This window comes from Monodelphis domestica, chromosome 3 (assembly GCF_027887165.1).
Source record: "Monodelphis domestica isolate mMonDom1 chromosome 3, mMonDom1.pri, whole genome shotgun sequence".
NCBI lineage: Eukaryota > Metazoa > Chordata > Mammalia > Didelphimorphia > Didelphidae > Monodelphis > Monodelphis domestica.
The window spans coordinates 17,482,278-17,508,559 of record NC_077229.1 but is presented as its reverse complement, the minus strand read 5'-3'; the positions used below and the strand labels follow the sequence as shown (position 1 = coordinate 17,508,559).

The 26,282-nt window shown below is 45.4% G+C and overlaps 1 protein-coding gene across 12 annotated transcripts in view; it reads right to left on the bottom strand.

The window, feature by feature from the left end:
• Positions 1–26,282, bottom strand: part of DGCR2 (DiGeorge syndrome critical region gene 2) — an 87,451-nt gene that overhangs the window by 43,602 nt on the left and 17,567 nt on the right. For 2 of the 12 annotated variants that reach the window (XM_007490460.3, XM_056821423.1), the window contains exons 2-5: positions 24,727–24,759; positions 12,941–13,063; positions 1,927–2,049; positions 787–997 (exon numbers count right to left, since the gene is read on the bottom strand). In XM_007490460.3, coding sequence (XP_007490522.1) covers positions 787–997; positions 1,927–2,049; positions 12,941–13,063; positions 24,727–24,759 — 490 coding nt within the window. Of the gene's footprint in view, positions 1–786; positions 1,007–1,926; positions 2,050–12,940; positions 13,064–24,726; positions 24,760–26,282 lie in introns of all 12 variants that reach the window. The other 10 variants (XM_016432518.2, XM_016432519.2, XM_056821424.1 and 7 more) reach the window with 5 other exon arrangements.

Sequence of the window (26,282 nt, the reverse complement as noted above, 5' to 3'; positions counted from 1 at the left end):
CTGCCTCTATATCTCTTTCTGCCGTTGGCCAGGCCCTCATCACTCCTGATGGATCTCTCATTTTATGGACATAAAAAATGCCAGACAGGAACCTTAGAGGACTTAACAAGCCAGAAGCCAGAGCTGAAAGTGCCCTCAGGATCTATCACTGCCCAATGTTACAGTTCAGAAGAGTTTGGGGGGAGGGAAGGAGAGAGCCGCAAGCAGATCTGAGTTTACTGTTAGCCTCAGGCTTCTGGGGCCATCCTTCATCTGGGCCTCAGCTCAATTTCCCCCGCCAATGAGAGCACTTTCGTATTAGGGAGGGCTCCGAATTAGATGAGAACCTGTTGATTTAGGAGGGGCCTGATCCCTCACCCAAAGTCTCAGAAGGCCTGTCAAGTGGGAGTGGGAATCACCCTTAGTCTGCTTGCCCTCAGAGGACAGACTCAGAAGCAACAGCTGGAGGTGACAGGGAAATGGATTTCTGCCCAGTAGAAAATTTTTCCCAGCTCCTGCAGCTGCCCCTATGTGGGAAGCCACATGGGAAGGTGTCTTGTGCCATCCCTAGGAAGCAGTGAGCTAAGGCTGGGCAGCCCCTTTAAAGGGAGTACAGGAAGCAGACATGGGCTAAGGCGTAGGAAGTCCCCCCCACCTCCCAGCAACTGGACCTTCCTGTCTCAGAAGTAGCCACCATGACAAGAACACATAAGGCCCCTCCCTGCACACGCCTCTTGCCAGCTCCTGGCTGGGTCTCTTGCCAGGTTCCTCCCCCTTCTCCACAGCCTGCATGGCTCTGAGACTCACTTGCGTTGGTCCTTCCACCCAAAGGTCCTCTCCTGCAGGTCCCATTCCTGGGCCAGGACAAAGCGGAGCTCCTGGTCAGTTGTGAAAACAACCAAGGAGCCATTCACCCTCTGGCAGGTCTGCAGAGCATCCCAGTAGTTCTCTCCATTGAGGTAGACCTTGTAACAGCTGGCTGTGCCCTCGTAATGATGCCATCCTGTCGGGCACTTTCCTAGGAAACATGAAGGACAGAAGGGAAAGGGTCCCCCCCAATTAGGACCAGAGCATGAAGGAAAAAGAAAGAAGTGACATATTCCTGATCTGGGAAGCCTCAGCTCCATTTCCCTTGAGAACTATCCCCACCCGCATCTAGTGTACACTCTGTACGCTAGTGTACACATTCCCATACATAGACACATTCACAACACGTATAAAGACGTCTTGGACCCAAGCAGAGTAAGTCCTAACGGGCCAGACAAATGGGCTTCTCAACTGCAAAGAGAGCTCAAGCTTCCCTGCCACACCCGCACACATCCAGCGGGCATTTCTGATTGTGCCCAAATATTCATAACAAGACCTCAGTCTATCCGCCAGGATTCTACGCGGCCTCTGGAAAGCCATCTCTCTCCATCAAAGAGAACAACAGGAAGCAATCTATCAAAAGCTACCAAGGGCAAAGCCATCCGAAGCACAGATTTGATCTTCATGCACTTGGCAGCATCTGAGCTTCCTGGATCTTTACATTTCAGAAGCTCATGCAGTAGTTTGCCAATTCAGCAGTCAGGTGGCTCATAGGGATAGTCTGGCCTGGAGACAGGAGGTCTCAGGTACAAACCTGACCTCAGACACTTCTTAGTTGTAGGACCATGGGCAAGTCACTTAACTACAACTGTCTAGCCAATACTGCTCTTCTGCCTCAGAACTGATACTTAAGACAGAAGAAAAGCATTAAAAAAATAATAATAACAGACAGAGCACCAGAGCCTGGAGATGGAAAGTTCTGGGTTCAAATTTGGCCTCAGACAATTCCTACTTGTGTGACCCTGGGCAAATCACTTAACCCCAATACTCAATCTTTGGCATTTTTCTGTCTTTGAAGTGATATTAAGACAGAAGTTGAGAGTGTAAAAAAACCAAGACCATCACAAGTCTACAACTTACTGCTAAAGCGGACAGGCTGGGCTACATTCACCATGTGGAAGCGGGTCGTGTCTCCTCTCCCACGACTGGGCCGAGAATCCATGGCCTCCTTTCCATGATAAGAACGCTGGTCCCCAGGCACATCTAGAAGGCAAATAAAATGTCTAATAATCACACAGTGATGTGTTCTTTTTGAAGCTTACCTAAAATGCTTCAGAAAGACAAAAGAGAAGAATTCAAGCCTTAAATGGTGAGACACCAAATTAATTGGAGAAATGCATTCATTCAACACATTTAGGTCAGTCAGACACTGACATAAGCCGATATCAATCAAAATCAAAAGGCATTTAGTAAATGTCTGTCTGCTTACCAAGTGCTCTATGTTGGGGACATACTGTGCCGTGCTTCCAGGAAGGACTCCAGGGCCTACCCAGAATGGACAAATTGCAATTCCCTGATGCCACACATACTCCCTGCCTCCTTCCAGCTTGTACCCGGCATACCAGAGCCAAACAATAGTGCCACTGCTCTGGGATCAGGCAAGCCCCACTGTTGCCCGGTGGCTCCTCTCACTGTGCCAGTAACTCTGTTCTTGGGCCACCTGCCATTCCTCAAAGTATGCTGTATCCCCTTAATAAAAAGTTCCCTTCGTGAGGGGTATAGTTGGAGAGATACAGAGGCAGAATTAGGCTTTATGTGAGGATCCCCAATTCCTAGAGTTTTATAAAGAAATACTTGTGGAAGGGGTAGCTAGGTAGTACAATGGATAGAGTGCCAGGCTTGAAGTTAGGAGGACCTGGATTCAAATTTGGCCTTAGATACTTCCTAGTTGTTTGACTCTGAGCAAGTCACTTAACTCCAACTGTCTTGCCCTTATTGCTCTTCTACCTTGGAATCAATACTTGTATGGATTCTAAGATAGAAGGTAAGGGTGGGGAAAAAGGAGGGGAAGAGAGGAGAGAGAAAAGAAGGGAAATGCTTATGGATCAATCAAACAATTTTTTCTTAAGCATCTGTGTTTCCCATTTTGTCAGTTTAAAGGATATATCAGGAAATAAGTGTGATTTTTTTTAAAGCGGAAGGAAGGAAGGAAGGAAGGAAGGAAGGAAGGAAGGAAGGAAGGAAGGAAGGAAGGAAGGAAGGAAGGAAGGAAGGAAGGAAGGAAGGAAGGAAGGAAGGAAGGAAGGAAGGAAGGAAGGAAGGAAGGAAGGAAGGAAGGAAGGAAGGAAGGAAGGAAGGAAGGAAGGAAGGAAGGAAGGAAGGAAGGAAGGAAGGAAGGAAGGAAGGAAGGAAGGAAGGAAGGAAGGAAGGTTGAGCAAACAAATGAGCAGGCAGGAGAATCTCAGAGACAAGAGGGTGGAGGGATTGCCCTGAGGCATATTGTGCAACCAATGAAATACTCAAGAAACAACAGAGAGCTGCTGCCACCCTTGAACCTTTCCTGGACCACAATGCCTGTTCCTTCTAAAATCTCAAGGAGCAGCTTATGACCAGAAAAGAATCCCTGCTCCATGATGTGAAGTTTAAATTACTCCACCCTACTTAGATAAAGTAATCTCCTGATTGAACAATGAAGGTACTTAGTTCTCACCTTATAATGAAGCTAGAACTTTAAGCTAAGTCTATTTTTAGATTTTAATACAAAAAGGTGTTAAGTAACTATAGAGGTTAAATTAATTACAAAATGGTCAAGAAACTAACAAAAAGTGAACTTAACAAAGAAGTGTTAAGTAACTCAAAAGATATAATCTAACCAAAGAAGATGAGAACTAAAAGTATGGGCAGCCCTGGAGAAAGCCTTTGATGTGACTGGTAGATGTGAAAATTTAGAGGAGGAGACACAAGGGTGAAAGGTCTATATATTTGGGATTTTTCGTCTCTTTCCCTGATTGGCGGTGGAGAGTTAGCTGAGAGCAGCATGCCGAGCTTTTGGCTGAGTTTCCTCCTTACTTTCCAACTTTATCCTCTTAGAAGCCTCTAATCTTCTTCAGAGACCTAGAGGTGGGGATTTTAAACTCCCCCTGGCATAGGCCAGGCAGGAGAAATCCTATATCCTCTTTCCTCCTTCTCCTCTATATTTACCTAATTGCTATAAAATTCCAGACTGACTTGGGTATTTTATTTAGAATTTCCCCTGGCAACCAAATTTAAGTCACAACTCTAAAATCATCTTTACAATGAGAAGGCAGGAAAGATTAGAAGCAACACTCAAAATAATACAAAGTGCAGTCTGAGACCACAGAAAGGATGGAAACATGTCCACAATGAAGCATCAGGAAAGCCTTCAGGAGGATCTCAGGCAATTGAACCTACAGTGAGGAAAGATTTCAAATGTAAAAGAAGGGGGAAGAGGGCTTTGGGAGAAGGACCAGGAAAGGAATGGCCCAATATCTGCAAGAGGAAACTCATGTGGGAGCCACATTAATTAGAAAAGGATAGGTTGGTGGCACAGTGGATAGATTCCTCTTCATGAGTTCAAATCAGCCCTCAGATACTTCCTAGTTCTGTGGCAATGGGTAAATCACTTAACCCTACTGGCCTCAGTTTCCTCATCTGTCAAATAAGCTGGAGAAGGAAACAGTAAATCACTCTAGTGTCTTTACCAAGAACACCCCAAATGGGCTCATGAAGAGCTGGGCATGATGGAAAACAGCTTAACAACAAAGTAAGAGGAAAGTAAGGAGGACATTTGGGCTAGCCTGCCTGGACAGTGTGATGTAGATGAGTTGTGGGTAAGTGTGAGTGTGAGAAGCTGAGAGCTGTGGGGTTGAATCCAAGCTCTGATACTCTTTAGCTGTGGGCCCCTGGGTAGTCACCTGACCTCTCTGAGCCTCAGCCACCTCATCTGGAAGCTGAGTAACCTTTACCCAAAACCAGAGGCTGTCACTTGTAGGCCAGACTCTAGAGGATTCATGAGCTTTCTGGTTGGGGGTACAAGAGGAATCAAGGAGTCAAGCCCAGTGATCTTGGAGGTCCCCTCTGCCTCTAATTCCAGAGCAATGACTTCCATGGGAGGTAGGAGTTATGATAACCAAGCAATTTTCCTTGGTGATTTCTTGATGATAAGTGGTAGAAATCAGTTCCCAACACTATTGGTGAGGTATCCATTGGGAAGAGAGTAGGAGGAAGCAGTGACAGCACCTCCTCATTCTCACAGAATGGTCAAAGAAAAGAATATTTATTTTATTTATTTTTAAACCCCTATTCTCTGACTTAGAATAGATCCTAAGTATCAGTTCCAAGGCAGAAGAGGTGTATGGGCGAAGCAGAGTTAAGTGACTTGCCCAGGGTCATGCAGCTAGGAAGTATCTGAGGCCAAACTTGAATCCAGGACTTCCCATATCTATAGCTGGCTCTCAATCCACTGAGCTATCTAGCTGCATCTTATTTTTATTTGTTTTATAATACTTTATTTTTTCAACAATTACATGAAAAACAATTTTTAACGTGCACCTTTTTTAATTTTGAGTTCCAAATCCTCTCCCTCCTTCCTACCCTCCCTCCACCCTGAGATGGTCAGCAATCTACTGTAGATTGTACCTGCGCAATCATGTAAAACGTTTTCCATGTTAGTCATTCTGTGGAAGAGATCTCAACCAAAGCAACAAAAAAAGGAAAGCAGAGGATGTTCAGACTCCACCAGTTCTTACTCTGGAAATGGATGGCACTTTTCATCACGAGACTCTAAGATCATCTCGGATCACTGCAGTGCTGAGAACAACTAAGTCATTCAAACTTGTTCATCAGATAATACTGCTACTGCTAATTCCTGGCTACAAGTTCTCCTGGTTCTGCTCACTTCCCTCTGCAGCAGTTCATGTAAAGCCTTCTGGGCTTTTCTGAGAGCACCATCACAATCATATGCCACAACTTGTCCCCAATGGACAGGCAGCCCCTCAGTTCCCAATAAAAAGATCTGCCAGAAATCTATGTACAAACAGGTTCTTTTCCCTTTTTTAAAGGGGAGGGAGGACACCTTGGGAGCTCAGGAACTGGAGGGATTTGTTGTAATGCAAACTGCCAGAACTTTGTTTTAGGTAATTACAGGAAAGTCAGCAAAAGCCTTCTGTTTCATCCTGTAGAAGAGGGGAATAACCAAATTCAGCTCTCCAGGAAGGAACGTCATTACAAAGCTCGTATTTACAACTGCAGTCTCTTGTGGTTAACACGCTAGAAGAGGAGAATGTACCATGGCAAGCGTTCTCTCCCCAGAGTAATGGCGCAGCGCCACCAGGGCTGAGGTTGTACAATTGTTTTTAGAGCACAGCCTGCCTGTCGAGTTCATTAGCTCTTTCTTGATGAGCAGTCCAGTCCCCACATGCGAGAGAGAAGAGGGCATGGCCAGTCAGCAGGGATCAGAAACAGAGGTTGCCAAGAAGGGCTCGGAGCAGCACAGCTCCAGGAGTCCTGGGGAAGCTTCAAGGGTCAGACAGGGACGAGGCTAGAAGCCCGCTGATCTCAGAGCTTAGAGATTTAACTCCTCGGATTCCTTGGAAACCTTGCCCCTCACTACTTCATACTCTAGCCCAGAATTTCCCAAAGGTTTTCTAGTTCATGACCCCTAGAAGATGTCTTTACCTTCCATGACATTCCACGGGCCAAGTAACAGAGTCCCTTGAGAACAAATGATCACTTTGTGTGTTAGTATTTGGAAAGATGGAGACATCTTTCAGATAGGATAATAGAGAGAGAACTTAAGGGAAAATGGAATTTATTTTTTTAAATATACCAGAGAACACAATACCACAGACCTAGATAGCATCCTTTTTTAAACCCTCACCTTCTGTCTTAGAATCAATATGGTGTACTAGTTCCAAGGCATAAGAGTAGTAAGGGCTAGGCAATGGGGGTGAAGTGACTTGCCCAGGGTCACATAGCTAGGAAGTGTCTGAGTCACATTTGAACTCAGGACCTCCCATCTCTAGGGCTGACCCTCAAACCACAGTGTCACCTAGGTGCCCCCTCCTAGATAGCACCTTAAAGTTTACAGGGCACTCATCTCACAAAAGACCTGTGGAGAGGTACGGGTGGGCATCAGAAAACAAAAAGGCAAGAGAAAGGAAACGGAGAGGAAACAAGAGGCCAAACTGGAGGAAAGGCAGAGAAAGGAGAAGATGGAAAAGCTGGGCAAAGCAGTTCTGGCCTCCAAGCAGCCAGCCAAGAGCACCTGGATACCCTCAATAGGGCTCGCCATTGCTCCTCTCTTCAGAGGGCTCCAGCCAAAGACGGCAGAATCAGCTCATAAAAACAAAGAACCAGCCCTCCCTCCTCCTCCTCCTGTCTTCCAAGTTCACACCATGGATGTTCCCTAGGAACAGTCTTCTGCTTCCCTTCCTCATACTGGCCCGTCCCTCCCAGACCTCCACGTGAAAAAAGTAGTCAGGCCAGCCGTGCTTTCATTCCTCCTTCCTCCCCCATTCTTCCCATATGGACACCTTCTTCCCTCTTCCCCCTTTCCTTCATGGAGTCTTCTCCCACTAGAGTATAAGCTCCTTGAGGGCAGGAACCACATTTCTTTCCATCTCTATTGGCAGGAGTTAGCATAATGCCTGACACAGAGTAAGTGCTTAATAAATGCTTGGGGATGTAGATTTGGGAGGACCTGGATTCAGATCTGGCCTCAGACTGTGTGACCCTGGACAAGTCACTTAGCTTTGTTTGCCCAGTCCTTGCCCATCTGTCTTAGAGTTGTTACTAAGACAGAAAGTCAGAGTTTTTAATAAACAGAGAAATAAATGCATGCTTAATGACATAATCATTTATGGAGAAAAAAGGGAAGAAATTCTCTGCTTTGGTTCTACCCAAAATACAAGTGTGAATTCAGCAGCCCAAGCTAGGGAGAGGGGTCCTTCTTCTTGGCCCAGTGTCCTACCCTTGGCCCCTGCCATATGCATCTATCTGTCCATGGCCACAGGAGTCCGATGAGAGATAACGGGCTGCAGAAAATGACAAAGGGCACTTGATTATGGCTGCCCAAGGAAATGGAGCCTCAATTTCCTCCTCAGTGAAATGGGGAAACTGAGCGAGACGGTCAGCCCCTGCGGATCTGGAAAGCTGGAGCACTATGGACACAATCAACGAGCCAGCCTTCGGTTCGTCCCCATCAGCCCAGCCCTCAGCAGCCCTCTCCTCTCCCATTTGGTGCCATCTACCTCATCATCACAAAAGCCTCACCAGGCTTGGCCAGTTTCTTTCTTCCTGCTTTCTTTACACCAGAGCACAAGGTACTAGTTCTAAAAAGGAATGAAGCTTGCTCAGGTGCTCTAAAGGGCTTTCCGAGAATCTATGGAAGCTTCTCCTGTCCACCCCCCCCCCCCAAATGTACAAAGGGTGGCTTCAGGAACCCCCTCCTGCTGGGTTCTGCTGGAGCTCTGCCCACAGGTCACTGGAATTCCCAGCTCAATGGAACTGAATTCAGCAAACATTTCAGCACCACGGACAGCCTGGGCTCTGTGGCAACCAGAAGGGACAGTGGCTTCTGCCCTCCAGGGCTGGAAGACACTAAGGCAGGACCACAAGACACTAAGGCAGGACCACAAGTTCCTAACACAAGGCAGAAAGCATCAGCAAAAGAATGAGATCCCAAATGGGCAGTGAGAAGTGTGGGAAGGGCAAGCGCCTGTCCAACTGAGGGAAGTAAGGCAGGGAAGGGCTGAACAAGGAGGCCTCAAGAAAGGTTCCATGGAAAAGAAACTAGCCCTCCAATGGCCCTTCCTCAATGCCTCCAGACAGGGGCAGCTTGGTGCCTCAATGGATAGAGAGCCAGACCTGGAGATGGAATGTCCTAGGTTCAAATCTAGCCCCAGATAGTTCAGAGCTGTGTGACCCTGGGCAAGTCACTTAAGCCCCATGGCCTATCACTCTCTGCAGATACTTAGTATGGATTCTAAGATGAAAGGTGAGGGTTATTTTTTCCTTTAAGACTGAAGGTAAGAATTTGAAGGGGGGGGAAGCCTCCAGGCATGGGCAGCTTCAACTGAAAGAACACTCTTGAAGGCCAGTGAGAAGGGTTGGAGGGCAGCAGCTGCATGAATTATCCACCCCATCTGGGCTCAGGAGCCAGAATTATCTCCGGCAACTGTTCCAACACCCACAGCGCCGGGATCCTATTGGTATTCGGCGGGTCCGGCAGTGGTCATTCCAAAGAGATTCGGGACGCATGGAGGGGACAGAGCTGCGAGGGCGGATTAGAGACCTTCCCCTGGAACAATTCTCAAGTCAAATTCCTGCTGAAAAGACCAGCCCAGAAGAGAAAATCTGACATGCAAACAGAAGGTTCAAGTGGAGCATAAAAAGGTAAAGACAACAGAGAGATCAGAAGGGAATTAATGGAGCTCAACTGTCTACACTCCTGAGTGGGGAGATGATACACTTACAGGATGAGGGCCGTCCTGTTCCAGAGAAACCACACTAAGCCAAAAAGTGCCAGAGACAATGAAGCTTTACAGCAAGTCTCTGCAGTCATCGGGCAGAGGTGTGAGTCCATTAGGTGGAGATGAAGGGATGAGAAAGAAAGATGAACGGGGAGAGGGAAGAGAGGAGGAATGAAGTGGGGACAATGTTCTCCCAGAAAAGAGACACATAAGGAAGAGCTTTTACTGTGAAGGGGAAAATGGGGGAATGGAGAGCAATGCTTGAACCCCACTCTCATAATTAAAGAGGAAAGAAGCTACCTGTACACTCCAGTGGGTGTAGAAATGAGGGGAAAGGAATGAGAGAAAGGGAGAGGTGACAAAAAGGAGGCCGTAATTAGGAGCAATATAGACTTTCGAGGAGAGGCGGGACAAAAAGAGAGAAGAAATATGGGATGGAGGAAAATAAACAGTTGGGATGAGTTCACCCGTAAAACAAAAGCAGATAGCAGAATGGATTAGAAACCAGAATCCAACGTGTTGTGTACAAGAGACAGACATGAAACAGAAAAACTCGTCCAGAAAGATCAGCTATGATCTCAGACAAAGCAAGAGCAAAAATAAACCCAATTAAAAGAGATATTCTGAGGCAGGGAGGTGGCTCAATGAATAGAGAGGCAGGAAAAGAGTGAAGAGGAGCTGGGTTCAAATCTGACTTCAGACACACCCTCTACTCCATGACCCTGGGTAACTCATTTAATCCCAATCACCTGGCCCTTAGCGCTCTTCTGCCTTGGCACCAGGACTTAGTATTGGCTCTAAGACTAAGGTAAGGATTAAAAGGGAAAAAACCAGCCAAGAATCCACATTATGCTAAAAAGTAGCACAGACAATAAAGTGATCGACAGCCAAAATCTTTCTGGCCAATTTCTCTCATAAGGGTCTCATTTCTCCAATGTATACTGAATATAGATATGAGTCAAATTTCTAAAACTAAGAGCCATTCCCCAATTGATGAATGATCAAGGGTCACAGACAGGCTCTCAAATGGCATTCGAGCAGACTTTCCAACAGGGAGAGAAAAGTCAGGGTCAGACCTTAAAAAATCACCTCATCCCGCAGCTCTAGAAAAAAGGCCTCAAGAAAACTCAGCAACTGGCACAGCCCTCAGAAGGCAGACCATTAATTAGTGCCTGCTCGGTGCCTGTTTGGATCTAGACTTAATGGACCACTCAGATAAGTTGCTGTGACCAAAATTACCTAATCAGGGCCAATACTGAGCTTGGTGGGCCTATGCAGCTGAATTCACACCTGGGCCTCCCTCCAGAGTCCTCCTGTGTTCTGCCTCCTGAGAGAGTCCTTGAGGGTCCTTGAAGGCCAGTCCCAGGAGGAGATGTCCCGGAGGAGCTGAAGAATATGGCATGCTACCCCGAACCCAGACAATACCATGGTCTGCCTTTGGCCCATCCTCCTCAATCATCGATCTCTTTCACCAGAACAAAGCACTAGCACAGTTTTCTGTGATGATATAATACTCGAGATGGGTAACAACCTAAGACTTTTTAAACACCCCTTCAAGTGGTCATCCAGGCAAAAGGCAATGCCTGGAAGAGTCAGGGATGGGAAGCTCACTACTTTAAGGATCTTAAGAAAAGAACGCAAAGAAAGGGGAAGGAGAATACCCCGGGGGAGTGGTGGGGTCGAAGGAAGTTTAGAAAAAGTTATCTCACACAAGCAGACACGTAGAGAAACAAGGAGGAAGCATCGGAGGAGCAGCTGACTCATCAGCACTGAGAAGAGGAGAGGAGAATACACAGACACACATACAGAGCTGGATCCAGAAATACATTTGATTCAAGAGGGAAATGGGATCCTAAGGATGTACAATTATAGCAGCCATTTTTGAGGTGGCAAAGAACAGGAAGCTGAGGGGCTGCCCGTCAAGTAGGGAAAGGACGAGCAAACTGTAATATATCAATATCTGTGCTATAAACAGTGATGATGAAAATGGTTTCAGAGAAAGCTGGGAAGACTATATGAACCAATCCAGAGGGAAGTGAATAGAAGCAGGAGAACCATTTATTCAATTCCATCAACATGGTAAAGGCAAACTACTTGGATGGACTTTGGAGCTCTGCTCAGTGGAAGGAGTACTGACCAATGACCAATCCTAAGGACTAACAATGAAATAGGCCACCCACTTCCTGATAAATGAAGCACTCAGGAACAAAGAATGACACATGCTTTTCTGGCTAATGGCTAATACAGAAATTCATTTTTATTGACAATACATGTTTGTCACAGGGTTCATTTCTCTTTAGTTCTCAAAGGGAGAAGGACTGGACAGGAAAATAAGAAGGCAGGTCTTTACTGATAGGAAAAAAAAAGAAACTGATTTTTTTTAAAAAGAAAAAAGGAAGCCTTGTACAAAAATATTCATAGCTGTGCACTTTGTGGTGGCAAAAAAATTGGAAAATGAGGGGATGCCATTCAATGGGGAATGGCTGAACAAATTATGGTATCTGTTGATGATGGAATACTCTTGTGCTCAAAAGAATAATGAAATGGAGGAATTCCACGTGAACTGGAAGAACCTCCATGAACTGATGCAGAGTGAAAGGAGAACCAGGAGAACATTGTACAGAGACTGATACACTGTGGCACAATCTAATGTAATGGACTTCTCTATTAGCAGCAAGGCAATGATCCAGGACAATTCTGAGGGACTTACGAGAAAGAACACTATCCCCATCCAGAGGAAGAACTGTGGGAGTGGAAACACAGAAGAAAAACAACTGCTCGATCACATGGGTCGAGGGGATATGACTGGGGATGGAGACTCTAAACGATCACCCTAGTGCAAACATCAACAACATGGAAATAAGTTCTGATCAAGGACACATGTAATACCCAGTGGAATTGCGCGTCAACTATGGGGAGAGGAGGGAGGGAAATAATATAATTCTTGTAACCAAAGAATAATGTTGTAAATTGACTGAATAAATTAACTTTTAAAAAAAGAAAGAAAATTTTTAAAAATAAATAAAAGCTAAAAGTGATAGTCAAAAAAAAGAAGAAGAAAAAAGGAAGCCTGCTAGGTAGCTCCGTGGATAGAACCAGGCCTGGAGACAGGAGGTCTCAAGTTCAAATCTGGCCTCAGACACTTCCTAGCTGTGTGACCCTAGGCAATGTCTTGGAACTACTTTGTATCAATTCTTTTTTTTTTTTAAACCCTGACCTTCCATCTTAGAGTCAATACTGTGTATTGGTTCCAAGGCAGAAGAGTGGTAAGGGCTAGGCAATGGGGGTCAAGTGACTTGCCCAGGGTCACCCAGCTGGGAAGTGTCTGAGGCCAGATTTGAACCTAGAACCTCCTCTCTCTAGGCCCGGTTCTCCATCCACTGAGCCACCCAGCTGCCTCAGACTTTGTATCAATTCTAAGCCAGACAGCCTATTCCAGATCAGAAAAGAACAGAGTAAATAAATGATTAATGTTATTTGTTCAAAGTGTGTAACTAATTCTGATATGGTAGTTTTATCAAAGTGTCGTCATTCTGTCGTTGGGCAGTTAGTACTTGAGAATGTTGTTCGGTACGAAATACAGAGTACAGATACCAGCACATACAGGCCACACTGGCCACTCGGTATGGCCACGCTTCTAGAGCCCTGTTTTCCTCACTCACCTGGACAGCCAACCTCGTCGCTCTCATCTTCGCAGGCCCCCCTGCCATCACACTGCCAGGACAGGGGGATGCAGTGGATGGCACCGCTGCGACAAGCAAACTGGCCCGGGTTGCACCGCAGTTCTACAAGAAACAAATGGGCAAAATGACTCGGGAGGCAGAGACAACCTGCAGTGGTGTCGCATGCAAAGGCAGCTGCCTGGGTGACTGCCTACTCCAGAAGGGAACCGGATGGAACAGATTAAGGAGGACGAAGTTCAATGAAGTCCATAAACACCTTTAGCACCGTACAGGTGCCAGGGATACAAAGGCACATGAGGGAGCTAGTCCTTGCCCTCAAGGAAAATACTTTCTATTGGGGAATCCAACAGGTGCACAAACCAGTAAAAAATAAGGCCACTGGAGGAGGCTGTCGTGCTCATGAGTGAGGAGGGGAAAGGCCCTGAACTTAGCCTGGAGGAAGAGAAGTCTTCTGGAAGGGGGGGGGCGGGGCAAGCTGGGGGGGGGGGCACTAGGCTGACCTGTGTGGATGCACGGAGACAAGAAATGGATAATGAAGTTTGGGTAGCCGTACGTTTGTGAAGGGGAGCAAAGCACTGGGCAGTTAACGCACTGGTCCTTTTCACGAGGGAATCAAATATTTTTTTAGTTAACTTATTGATAGCACAAAGACTTCTCTTGGTTCTTCTCCCATTCTATTTCTTTCCCACCTCTCCAGTAAAGCTACTGGGCTTAGGAATCATGTCCTGTTCCCAGAACTCCAAAATGAACGGACTTAGAGAGAAAAAGAAAATGAAAGGCTTTAGGAAAAACACAAAGTTGATTGAGAAGTAAAAGGGTCTCCGGTCTTCAGAGGGCCCTTGTTGGATCGGAGGCAATAGAGGCTCTTTTCCGGCTGGTTCAGCCTCGATAGGCTTGGATGCTCCTGCTACTGCTGAGATTCTAAGCCTCACATAAAAATAAAAGTATTTAAAACGCCGTACAGGACAGTGGAGAGAATCGTGGGCCTGGAGACCGGAGAAGCTGGGTTCAAATCTGACCCCACACTTCCGAGCTATGTGCTCCCAGGTGAGACGCTTCACCCCAGTGGCCCAGCCCTCGCCACTCTTCTTAGACCTGATGCCAGAGCCGCGGGGCCTAATAAAATACAAGAAAACGCTGGACGCTAGACAGAAAGCGATCAAAGGGAACGGCAGCCTTCGGGAAATAAATGAGGCCAAACGGACTCAAAGGACCTGTGTGAGTCCCTCGTCAGCACCGGTCATTCTGGGCTTGGGAACGCCCACAAGGGCAGGCCGTTACCTGTCTTTGGGTCAGGTGCGGCCGGCCCAGGCAGAGGCGGACAAGGGATCTGTCCGGGTCCCACAGCTAGTACACGTCTGAGGCTGAGCCGAACCCAGACCTTGGGGACGCTGTCCGCAGCCCTCTCCACTACCCCACCCTGCCTCTGGGCCAAAAGGAACCTTCAGAAAGCTGCGCCCTGAAGCCAGTCAGAGGTTCCAGCTCCCACCCATCAGTCTTCTAACTGACAGAAAAGAGCCCGCTGAATGGAAGGGCTGCAGGATGGAGCTGGCCCAGCCATGAGGGAAGCCACTTGGAGCCACACCACAGAAGCCATCATGCCCCGGATAACTTCTGACAGCACCCCCCGCGAGGCCTAAACCCCAAAGAGATCCAAGGAGGCAGAAAAAGACCGCACGTGTGCCAGACTATTTAGAACCAATATTTGTGGCATAGCAAAGAACAGGAAGCAAAGGGAGTGCTCGATGACATGACGGAAGAATGGCTGGGCAGATCACAATACATGAGTGGGATGGGATATTATGCACTAAGAAATGACAAAGGACAAAGGGCCTGGCACACAGTAGGCGCTTAATCGAACGTTTCAGAGGAACCTGGGAAGACTTGAATAAACGGATGAAGGATGAAAGCAGAAACAGGGAAATAATTTGTAGAGTTCCAGCTCTGAAAGACTCGAGAGCTCTGATCAACAGCATGAGCAACCAGGTCTCCACAGCACCATGTCCTGAGAAACAAGGCTCAAGATGCGGGGTGGACCGTCCATTCTTAGATGTGGCGAATGGGCAGTCTCAAGTGAGGGACTCTTCCTGAACACGGCTAGAGCTGCATCTCTCTCCCTTCCCAGAAGCGCCTAACGCTCCACTTGAACCACAGCTGGGAACTGGATCCTGGGAAGCATGGAAGTAGTTTTCAGTTAGGACGACCTGGTAGCTTTTCATTCACTCCCTCCAGCTTTTATTACTAAATAATTAATTTAATATACAATCTCCAAGGAAATCTTCATCATTACGCCATGATGAGAACCAAAAGCCATCCACGTTGAAGGAAGACGAGAGCTGAGAACCCGCTTCTTAAAGCCCCTGAAAGTACGCCCAAGTCCTCTTCAGAATCTCATTCCGTTTCCACCGGCTCCTTCTTAACCACTTTATATTTATTTGGTATAGACGCCCTGACTGAGGGCGAACAGAGCCAGTTTCCTGGTTTGCCTCGGGAGCAATGGCACAGAGCTCGAACGAGAGACTGCGCCCAACAAAGGCTTTCCTCAACAATTCTCCTAAAGGAACGCGCCCCTCCTAAGGGAGCGGCATTTCTGAATTGGCTTTTCAATTGTAATAACTGGAATTGCAACAGAATCATTATTTATTACAACACTTGTTATTATCAGCATACAGAATGAAATACAATTTAGAGGACAAGCCCGCTAGGTTAGCCACTCTTTATAACATTGTTTTAATGAGAAAATGGAACACGTTCCAAAGAACTGCCAAGTACACTGTCGCGCACAATGTGTTTGTAAGTTGGGGAAAAGCTGAAACTTTGCCCACAAGCAGGAATGCACCCTAATGTAGTCTATCTACTACGTCTTCCTTCCTCACCTCTGCCCGACTTGGGAGTTAGACCTGGAAGGGATCTTAAAGATGCTCCAATCCAATCATCTTTTCCGGATGAGAAAACCCTCGCCCAGTAAAATGGAGTCATCTACCCAAGGTCAGACAAGCCAAAAGAACAGCTGACATTTTCAAAGCGTGTTAAGGCTGACGAGGTGTTTTCCATCCACTGTCTCATGTGATCCTCACAATTCTAAGGAAGGCACCCTATGTATTAGTCTCCCCATTTTATAGATGAGGAAACTGAGGTTTGGGGAACTCTGTAATAAACAGCAGAGCCAGAGTTCTCTGAAGACAAGACAGTGTTCTCACTACTCTGCCATCCCTGAAATCACATCATAGGGGCTGCTAAGTGGCTTAGCAGATAGAGACCCAGGTCTGGAGAAAGAAGTCCTGGGTTCAAATTTGTCCTCAAAAACTTCCTAGCTGTGTGGCCCCCAGGCAAGTCACTTAACCCCAACTGCCTAGTCTTTACAGTTCTGCCTTGGAACTGATAATTAGTATCGATTCTAAGACAAAAGATAAGGGTTTTATTAAAAAAAAAAAAGAGACCACACCAGAATGAGCCACTGTATTATTAGTCAGTCTACTGTATCTGAAGTTTTCATAATCAAAATTTTTCCATCTTCACAGAGAATGAAATGGAGCCTGAAAATAGAATGCAGCTACAACAAAATAGTTTATTTAAGCCTGAGGAAGAACAGCACTCTGAGGATGGAAAAGAGGACAACAGACAAGCACATCACTACTTCCAGAAAAGCAGCCCTTGATTAACAATAACAGCCAACATTTTTTTTAAACCCTCACCTTCTGTCTTAGGAATCAATACTGCCAAGGCAGAAGAGCAGTAAGGGCTAAGTAATGGGGGTTAAATGACTTGCCCAAGGCCACTCGGCTAGGAAGTGTCTGAGGCCAGATTTGAACCCAGGACCTCCCATCTCTGGACCTGACTCTCAATCCACTGAGCCACCCAGCTGCCACCCAGCCAACATTTATATAGCACCTACTATGTGCCAGGCACTCTGCTAATTGTTTTACAATCATAATCTCATGTGAGCCTTAGATGCTCTTATTATCCCCATTTTACAGTTGAGGAAACTGAGGCAAACAGAAATTAAGTGACTTGCCCAGGATCAGCTAGTAAGCACCCAAGGGAAGATTTGAGCTTAGGTCTTCCTGATTCCAGGCCCAGTGATCTATCCACTGTGCTACCTAGCTAGCTCATGACTACATGTACACCAGGTGTAGACAGGTAAAGCATACGCATCTGCTTAACATAAAAAGCTCTACTTTTAAGATTCCTTCTAGGGGGCAGCTGGGTAGCTCAGTGGATTGAGAACCAGGCCTAGAGACAGGAGGTCCTAGGTTCAAATCTGGCCTCAGCCATTTCCTAGCTGTGTGACCCTGGGCAAGTCACTTGACCCCCATTGCTTAGCCCTTACCACTCTTCTGCCTTGGAGCCAATACACAGTATTGACTCCAAGATGGAAGGTAAGGGTTTAAAAAAAAAAAGATTCCTTCTAGCTACGAATCACTGCCATCAATTACTTCCACTTTATTGGATTATTCGTCCCTTCCTGTTCATTCTCAAGTACCTGAACTTTGTTCCACTCATGATTTACTCCCATTCGATGCTTCCATCCAAAGCACAGGCAGGAGTCATGGACTATATTTTTGCCTCCCAAAAAACAGAAGATGTAAATGCCTTCAAGGACCCCAAAAGGCTAGATTCTCTTTCTCCCATATTCTCCATGACAGCAAAGACAAAGCCCATCCGTCTGCTCCTTTTTCCATTGGGATCAAACCAACATGACCATCAGAGACCTTGGACAGCGTATTTCCAAAGCACCCGTGAAAGGGACTTGGTCCAAGTGCCACATTTGCCAATGAGTGGAGTGACCTCTCCACACCTTGATTTTCTTGTCTATAAAATGAGAGGGTAGGCCTAGACGACCACTGCAAATACAATCTCATTCAATTTTTCAGTAGAGTTAGCAAACACGCTTTCTCTGCGCCGAAGAATATGCTCATAGAACGATGACCTATTCTTTTCCCTTGATGTTTCATTGTATTTTTCCCCAACTACATGTAGAAACAGTGCTTAACATTTGTCTTCTGACATTTTGTGATCCAAATCTCTGTCCTTCCTCCCCGAGACAGTCAACACTCTGACACCGGCTCTACGTGTATTATCATGCCATAGATATCTCCAGATTTGTCATGTGGTGAAAGAAGCCAAGTCGCACATAAAAGAAAACACTCGAGTGAAGAATGGCCGGCTCCAATCTGCATTCAGACTCCATTCTTTCTCTGGAGGTGGACCGCAGTTTTCATGAGTCCTTTGGGAATTGTCTTCGATCATGGTACTGCTGACAATAGATAAGGGATGGCTATTTTTCAATGTACAGAAATGCTACTGGGATTAACAAAATACAAATTTATCCTGGAGTGTTCCTGAATGGATGGCAGCGTTCTAGAATGATGTCCTTTCTAAAGTAGCAGATACTAATATCATCACCAGGTAGGGCTTTCCATGGCTAGTTCTTCTCAGAGAACTGCTTCTAAAAGAAACTAAGTCAAATACTCCATATAAAACTTGCATTTCGATAGGGCTTTAAGACCAGTCAAGTGCATTCTTATTGGGATCTCAAGATCACCCTATAAAGTAGATGCTATTACTTTGATAAACTCAGTTTTCCACCTGTGGCAAAAATGCAAAGATTTTTGGATGCCAACTTCTGTTTCTCTCTAAACCTTCTCAAAAGATTAGTTTCTAGGAGACCAAGCTATCACTCTTTGCAGACGATATGATGGTTTACTTAAGGAATCCTAGAGAATCAACCAAAGTTACTCGAAATAATCAACAACTTTAGCAAAGTTGCAGGATACAAAATAAACCCACATAAGTCATCAGCATTTCTATATATCTCTAACCCAGTTCAGCAGCAAGAATTAGAAAGCAAAATACCATTCAAAATCACCCTAGACAATATAAAATATTTAGGAATCTATCTGTTGAGACAAACACAGGAACTATATGAACACAACTACAGAACACTTTCCACACAGCTAAAACTAGATCTAAACAATTGGAAAAACATTGATTGCTCATGGGTGGGACGAGCTAATATAATAAAAATGACCATCCTACCCAAATTAATTTACTTATTTAGTACCATACCCATTGAACTACCAAAAAACTTCTTTACTGAATTAGAAAAAACCATAACTAAGTTCATTTGGAAGAACAAAAGATCAAGGATATCAGGGAAATCATGAAAAAAAATGCAAAGGAAGGAGGACTTGCAGTCCCAGATATCAATCTATACTATAAAGCAGTGTCTATCAAAACAATTTGGTACTGGCTAAGAAACAGAAAGGAGGATCAGTGGAATAGACTTGGCGTAAATGATCTCAGCAAGACAGTTTATGACAAACCCAAAGACCCCAGCTTTTGGGACAAAAATCCATTATTTGATAAAAACTGCTGGAAAAATTGGAAAGCAGTGTGGGAGAGATTAGGTTTGGATCAACATCTCACACCCTACACCAAGATAAACTCAAAATGGGTGACTGACATGAACATAAAGAAGGAAACTATAAGTAGATTAGGTGAACACAGAATAGTATACCTGTCAGACCTTTGGGAAGGGAAAGATTTTAAAACCAAGTAAGACTTAGAAAGAGTCATAAAATGTAAAATAAATAATTTTGATTACATCAAATTAAAAAGGTTTTGTACAAACAAAACCAATGTAACTAAAATCAGAAGGGAAGCAACAAATTAGGAAACAATCTTCATAACAAAAACCTCTGACAGAGGTTTAATTACTCAAATTTACAAAGAGCTAAATCAATTGTACAAAAAATCAAGCCATTCTCCAATTGATAAATGGGCAAGGGACATGAACAGGCAGTTCTCAGATAAAGAAATCAAAACTATTAATAAGCACATGAAAAAGTGCTCTACATCTCTTATAATCAGAGAGGTGCAAATCAAAACAACTTTGAGGTATCACCTCACACCTAGCAGATTGGCTAACATGACAGCTATGGAAAGTAATGAATGCTGGAGGGGATGTGGCAAAGTTGGGACATTAATGCATTGCTGGTGGAGTTGTGAACTGATCCAACCATTCTGGAGGGCAATTTGGAACTACGCCCAAAGGGCGCTAAAAGACTGTCTGCCCTTTGATCCAGCCATAGCACTGCTGGGTTTGGACCCCAAAGAGATAATAAGGAAAAAGACTTGTACAAGAATATTCATAGCTGCGCTCTTTGTGGTGGCCAAAAATTGGAAAACGAGGGGATGCCCATCAATTGGGGAATGGCTGAACAACTTGTGGTATCTGTTGGTGATGGAATACTATTGTGCTCAAAGGAATAATAAAGTAGAGGAATTCCATGGAGACTGGAACGATCTCCAGAAAGTGATGCAGAGCGAAAGGAGCAGAACCAGGAAAACATTATACAGAGACTGATACACTGTGGCACAATCGAAGGTAATGGACTTCTCCATTAGTGTCAATGCAATGTCCCTGAACAACCTGCAGGGATCTAAAAAACACTATCCACAAGCAGAGGATAAACTGTGGGAGTAAAAACGAGGAAAAGCAACTGCCTGACTACAGGGGTGGAGGGAATATGACTGAGGAGAGACTCTAAATGAACACTCTAATGCAAATACCAGCAACACGGAAATGGGTTTGAATCAAGAACACATGTGATAACCAGTGGAATTGCACGTGGGCTATGGGGGGGGGGGGAGGGAAGAAAAGAAAATGATCTTTGTTTCCAGTGAATAATGTTTGGAAATGACCAAATAAAAATTTAAAAATTTAAAATTTAAAAATTAAAATTAAAAAAAATTTTTTTAAAGATTAGTTGCTCTTTTCAGATGGAGAAAGATAACAGAGTTGGGAAGATCCAGCCTCTGGACACTCTTTGCTGTATGACCCTGGGCAAGTCACAGGACTGTGGGACATGAGATCCTTAGCCATTCAGAGTTAGAAAGAGAAATAGCCAGGTCTATAAAATGAATGAGAACTCCTTCTGAAGACCAGGCAAAGGATTAAGAAGCACAGCTTTACTCTTCCTTCATTTGCAGGAGAGGTTTGCTTTGGCTTGGTTTTTTAAATGAGGAAATCAGATTTCGTAGAGTCATTCTCCAGAGCTCTAACCTTTTCTGTCTGTCTTACAGATGTGCTGCATCCCTCACTGGGCTGGGAGCTCCTGGAGAACAGGGGCTATTTGGGGTCTTTCTTTGAATACCCAGCACTTAGGACAGTGCCCGGTACACACTGTGCCCTTCATAAATGCTTGCTGACTTGACTTTTCTAGATCAAAGTATGAATTGAAGGGCTCATATTGGATTATAGTACTCAGTTCTTAAAAAATATTTACCCAATACTCAAATTTGGGGAGGAAATGCTTGTTACACAGTAGATTTGCTCCATCTTTATCACTTAGAAAAAGGGCAATTTCTTCTTTTAATTCAAACACTCACAAAGTCCATCTGAAGCCAGCAACGAAGGACCCCGCTTATACATCCTCCCCTTGGCACTCTGCGTGTCTACCCGCTTCTCTATACTCTCCAATAGGAGAGGAAAAATCAGGGAAGTAGCACCCCCACTCACTGCACCAATACAAGTGAAGAGAAGAGCCAATCGGTGGAAGATCCAAGAAGGCACCTCCCTCCCCTGGCTTCCCTGCAGGGCTGGGGAAACATGGAGAATGAACTGGCCTAGTTGCTGAACTGTTGGGGTTTTTTTCTCATTCGTTCTTAGGTATTAGGAATGGCTTTCTGGAAGGGGCGAGAGGATACCCTGGGAAATGTATAAACGTGGTTTTTTAAAGCTCCCTATGCTACTCCCTCCCCCAAATACACACACACACACACACATCATCACACAATTTTGCCAAAAATCTTTTTAATGGACGGTTTTTCATCAACTTGATTAGTATTCTAACAACTGAAAAACTGTGTTCTTGTCCCAAGGACTGTCTGTGAGAGCATGAAATGTGTTTGAACTGCAAGAGGGGTCCGTCCCATTTTTAACAAGTGCTTGTGTTTCAGCCAACTCCCGAAGAGCTCTGAGAATACAGAATCAGTGCTATTCGCTCACATTATACCATTTTCATTTTTTTAATTTGCCTGTTCCGGGCAGCTAGGTAGCACAGTGGATAGAGTACCAGGCGTGGAGTTAGGACTTGGATTCAAATCTTGCCTCAGATACTTCTCGCTGTGTAAACCTGGGCAAGTCACATAAATACAACTGCCTAGCCCTTACCACTCTTCTGTCTTTGAACAGATACTTCTATCAATTCTAGGACAGAAAGTAGGGGTTTAAAAAGAACCTGCCAGTTACTGAAAATGTCTTGTAACAGGCCACTGCCACCAACAAGCTTGCCCGGTAACCCCTCTTCCTTCACCTCAATTTCGATGTCATGTCATCCATACGTCGTATCTCTACGCAGGACGTGCACACAAGGAGCAGTTTCGTGTACAGACGTGTTTAATTCTGGTTGGTGCCTAGGCCACTTATAATACAAAACGGGGAAATGTGGGTTTCTCACACGACTGATCACAAGAACTCCGGGCGAGGGCAATTCCTCTTTGGCCTCTACCATCTACAAGTAGAACCTCCCAAGATGCTCTGCATGATTTCCCAGCCGCTCCATCCCTGGCGTGCTCTTCTCCCTCCACACCTCGGCATCTTGGAACTCGGCCCCCTCTCTGTCCCTGCACCCCAGAGCCCCAGACCTCCTCCCCCTGGCTGCCCTCCATTCCTGTAGATACATGGAGATGTGCAGGTGGTCTTCATTTGAATGGAAGCTCCTTGGGGGCAGGAATCGTTTCCCTTGTATCTGTGCATCCTCCGCATTTGGTACAGCAGCTGCTCTACAGCTGGGACTTGCTGAACGCTTGTGGCCGGGCCGATATCTGTAGCCACAAGCAGCCCTATTATAGTCCTCCTAGTGGAAGGGGTTTCTGTACACGTAGCGATTCTGAAGCCACGTTATTCCCAGACACGGCTTTTAAACAATCATTCTGCTTATGGAAAGCCGCTGGTTTTTGTTAGGGAAATGATCTCGTCTGATCGATCAGCCTTTAGGCCATCCAGAGTCGAAGCATTCATACAAAGAGTAAGAGAAGAGCATGTTAGCAGTCACTAAGTGGCCCAAAACTTGTCTATGAAAGAAAACAGACACTGGTATTCCCCTAAGAGATTTAGAGAATGGCGTTTGGGGTGCAAACTGGAGGCCTGTTCCTGGTTCCCCCCACACACCCACAGGCAAAAGCCTTCCACAAACCTCTCAAGCAGGAATCTGAGACTCGTGTCTAAACTCTATTTGAATTGGAGAAAGCCGCAGAAAGCTCCGGGGGCTGAGGCACTGTCTCAGACACCACCTTTCTCTCCCGGATCCTGAGGGGCGAGAATGCAGCCAGCCTCCCTTGTTAAATGGGCTTTGGGCGGATTTCTAAGATAAGTGACAGCTCATTCCTGTTACGTGACAGTCTTCTTGTGGGCCAGACTCCACCTCGCACTGAACTGATCTTGGGGATGCTTTTCCTTTTGAAACAGAGAAGCCCTGTGGCCCACAATTCAACATGCTGATTCCTTCTCTAGATACGGTTTCCCCTGTGCTGGCGGGTCTGGGCACTCTGACACATAAAGGGTGCAAACAGGCACCCCTGCCCTGCCGCTGCTAATGCCACAACTCGGCAAGAAACACACTACCTGGGTCACTACTTACACTCTGCTAAAGACCACTGCTGGCTTTAACTTCAGCAAGGGGGTCTACTTGGACCAAAGCCATCCATAGATTTTTTTTTACAGGATCCAGAAGGATTTAGATGATTATGATTGACTTTTCTTTTCTAAACCTTACCTTCCATCTTAGAATTGATCCTGGTATCAGTTCCAATAAGGGTTAGGTAATGGGGATAAAGTGGCTTGCCCAGGGTTCACAGCTAGGAAATATCCAAAGCTAGATTTGAACCCAGGACCTCCTGTCTGTGGGCCTGGCTCCCAATCCACTGAACCACCTAGCTGCCTACCATGATTGACCTTTCAAAGGAAGGGACTCAAGAACCCATGAATCTCCAAGTTGGAAGGACTTCAACAGCCTGCTTATTAGTCCATTCATTCATGTGTTTATTCATTCAATAAAAATTTCTTAAGCACTACTATGTGCCAAGCTAATCCAGAAGGATAAAAGGGTCACAGATGGAGGGCTAAAAGGGACCTCAGAAGTCATCTGATCTCCCAGAGGTGATATGACAAAAGTATCAGAGAAGAATTTGGCCCTGGGGCTTCCTGACCCTGCATTTGGCACTCGGTCTGCTGTACTAAGCTACATCTCTGCCTGTCAGAATTCTTAGGATCAGAGATCCTGGAAGGAGCCTAAAAGATCACCTAGTCTAGCCCCCTCACTTTGCAGAGCAGGAAACTAAGACTCAGCAAAATTCAGTGCCTTTCTCAAGGACTTAAAGGTGGCAAAAGCAGGATTTGAACCCTGATCCCATATCTCCATGTCCTGCTGTTGAATCTAACAAATCATGACAATTTTAGAACTGGAAGGAGCCTCAAAAATCAATCTTCTCTTTTAGCAAAGGTGCGAGGGCAATCTAGAGCCAAGGTTTTCAGTACCCTTAATTAGAAGGGTCAATAGGCCCTGGATTCAAAAAATCAGATAACTTTCCTCTCAACTAATGACATTGTGCAAAGCTAGCCCCTTTGGGTGACAGGAGGAAGAAAGGGAGGCAAGAGCAGAAAGGCACAGCTGAAGACAAGCCCAGGTCACGTTCCTGAAACTACAAATGCTGAAGACTAGCACGTGAGGGGGAATCCATCTGCGGGAGAACCTACTCACCTGAGAGAAGTCTTGCCAGAGCTAGTGGTGGACCTGTAATTTAAAATTTAAAAAAAAACTTACAAAGTAGTTGGAGACTGCCTTGATCAAAAGCCAAAACTCATGGTTAGCCATTGATAAACTTCAATACATCATCATTTCATGGCCAAGGAGCATGTACAGTCATTGGATCATCTCTGCTTACCCACCACAGTTCCTACGTTTCCCCAGCCCCATGAGAAATGACCCCGACAGGGTATCTGGGCATCATTTAATCTTCAAGTTGCTGAAGGCTTGCTCCCGAAAGGCCCACACTAGAGATCACAGGGCCAGGCACCCTCACTTGATCTTAGATCTAAAAAGACTTGGGGTCAGTTAGTCCAAGTCCCTTATTTTACAGATGAGGAGATCAAGGCCTAGGGCAAGGTTATAATTTGTCCAAGATGTCCAATATAGTTCAGAGCAGACCTAGGATTTGAATCCATGACCTCTGACTGCCAAACTGGTGCTTTTTCCCCTACACCAACCGAACTCCCCATCCAGGCCAAGGCACTGTCCACTGAATCAGACTGGCTATATTTGTCCCAGAAACAATCGGATCCCTTAAATGTAAACAACTGACATGATTTTTTCAATTAAACCTTAACATGCATATGAGACCTTAGAAAGTCACCTTCTCCAGGGTTGTTAACCTATGCCTCGATGTTGAGTCTTGCTGGGACAGCTAGACAGGTCTGGAAACAGGAGGTCCTGGGTTCTGTAAATCTTGAAATCTCTCAGACTTGTGAATGTTAAAAATTTCCCCATCGGGGAATTCTTAATTGGAACAAATTCCCTACTGAGAAATATTCCCCATTTTGATGTGAGAACTCGCCAGGATCAGAAATGGGAGGACCTCTACTCCAACCATACTTAAGACTGCTTTAGGAGAGAAAACTCCTTGCTAAACAATGAAAGTACTTGGACCCATGCTTATAATAAGGCAAGGAGTTCTTTGAGCCATGCTCGTTTTTTAGAATTGATACAATGGGATGCTAGGTACCTAAAAGGGTCGGGCAAGTTTTCTCTTAATGAGATTAGTCGACTCAGCTGTGTTTTCTCTAGTTCAGACTTACTGAGGAGACTGGTCGACTTAGGAATTTAGATGGGCAGTCCTTTGGAAAGCGTCTACAGTGATTGGTAGATGTAGGGACTTAGGGGAGGTGACATGGGAGAAAAACCCCTATATAAGAAAAAGCAGAATCTCTTGAAGATATCCTTTTGGAGGATCTCTGATGAGGACCGCTTGGGAAGAATCTCTTGAGAGAGGCTCTGGAGAAGGGAAGCTCTTGGAGGACAATCTCTAAGGAGGTCTCGCTGGAGCTCTCTCTGGTGAAGTCAGCTGAGATGGAGCTGGCCTGGTGTCACTAGAATCCTTTAGGCAGACCTTGTGGTGAGTGTTAAAAGACTGACTGACTGATTCTCTCTCTTAAGACTCAGGTCTAGGCCATATTGGCTTGAGGCCCTTCATAATTATTCTTTTCCTACCCTTTCGCTCTTTCTCTAATTCCTCATTATATTATTAATTAAAAATCTCT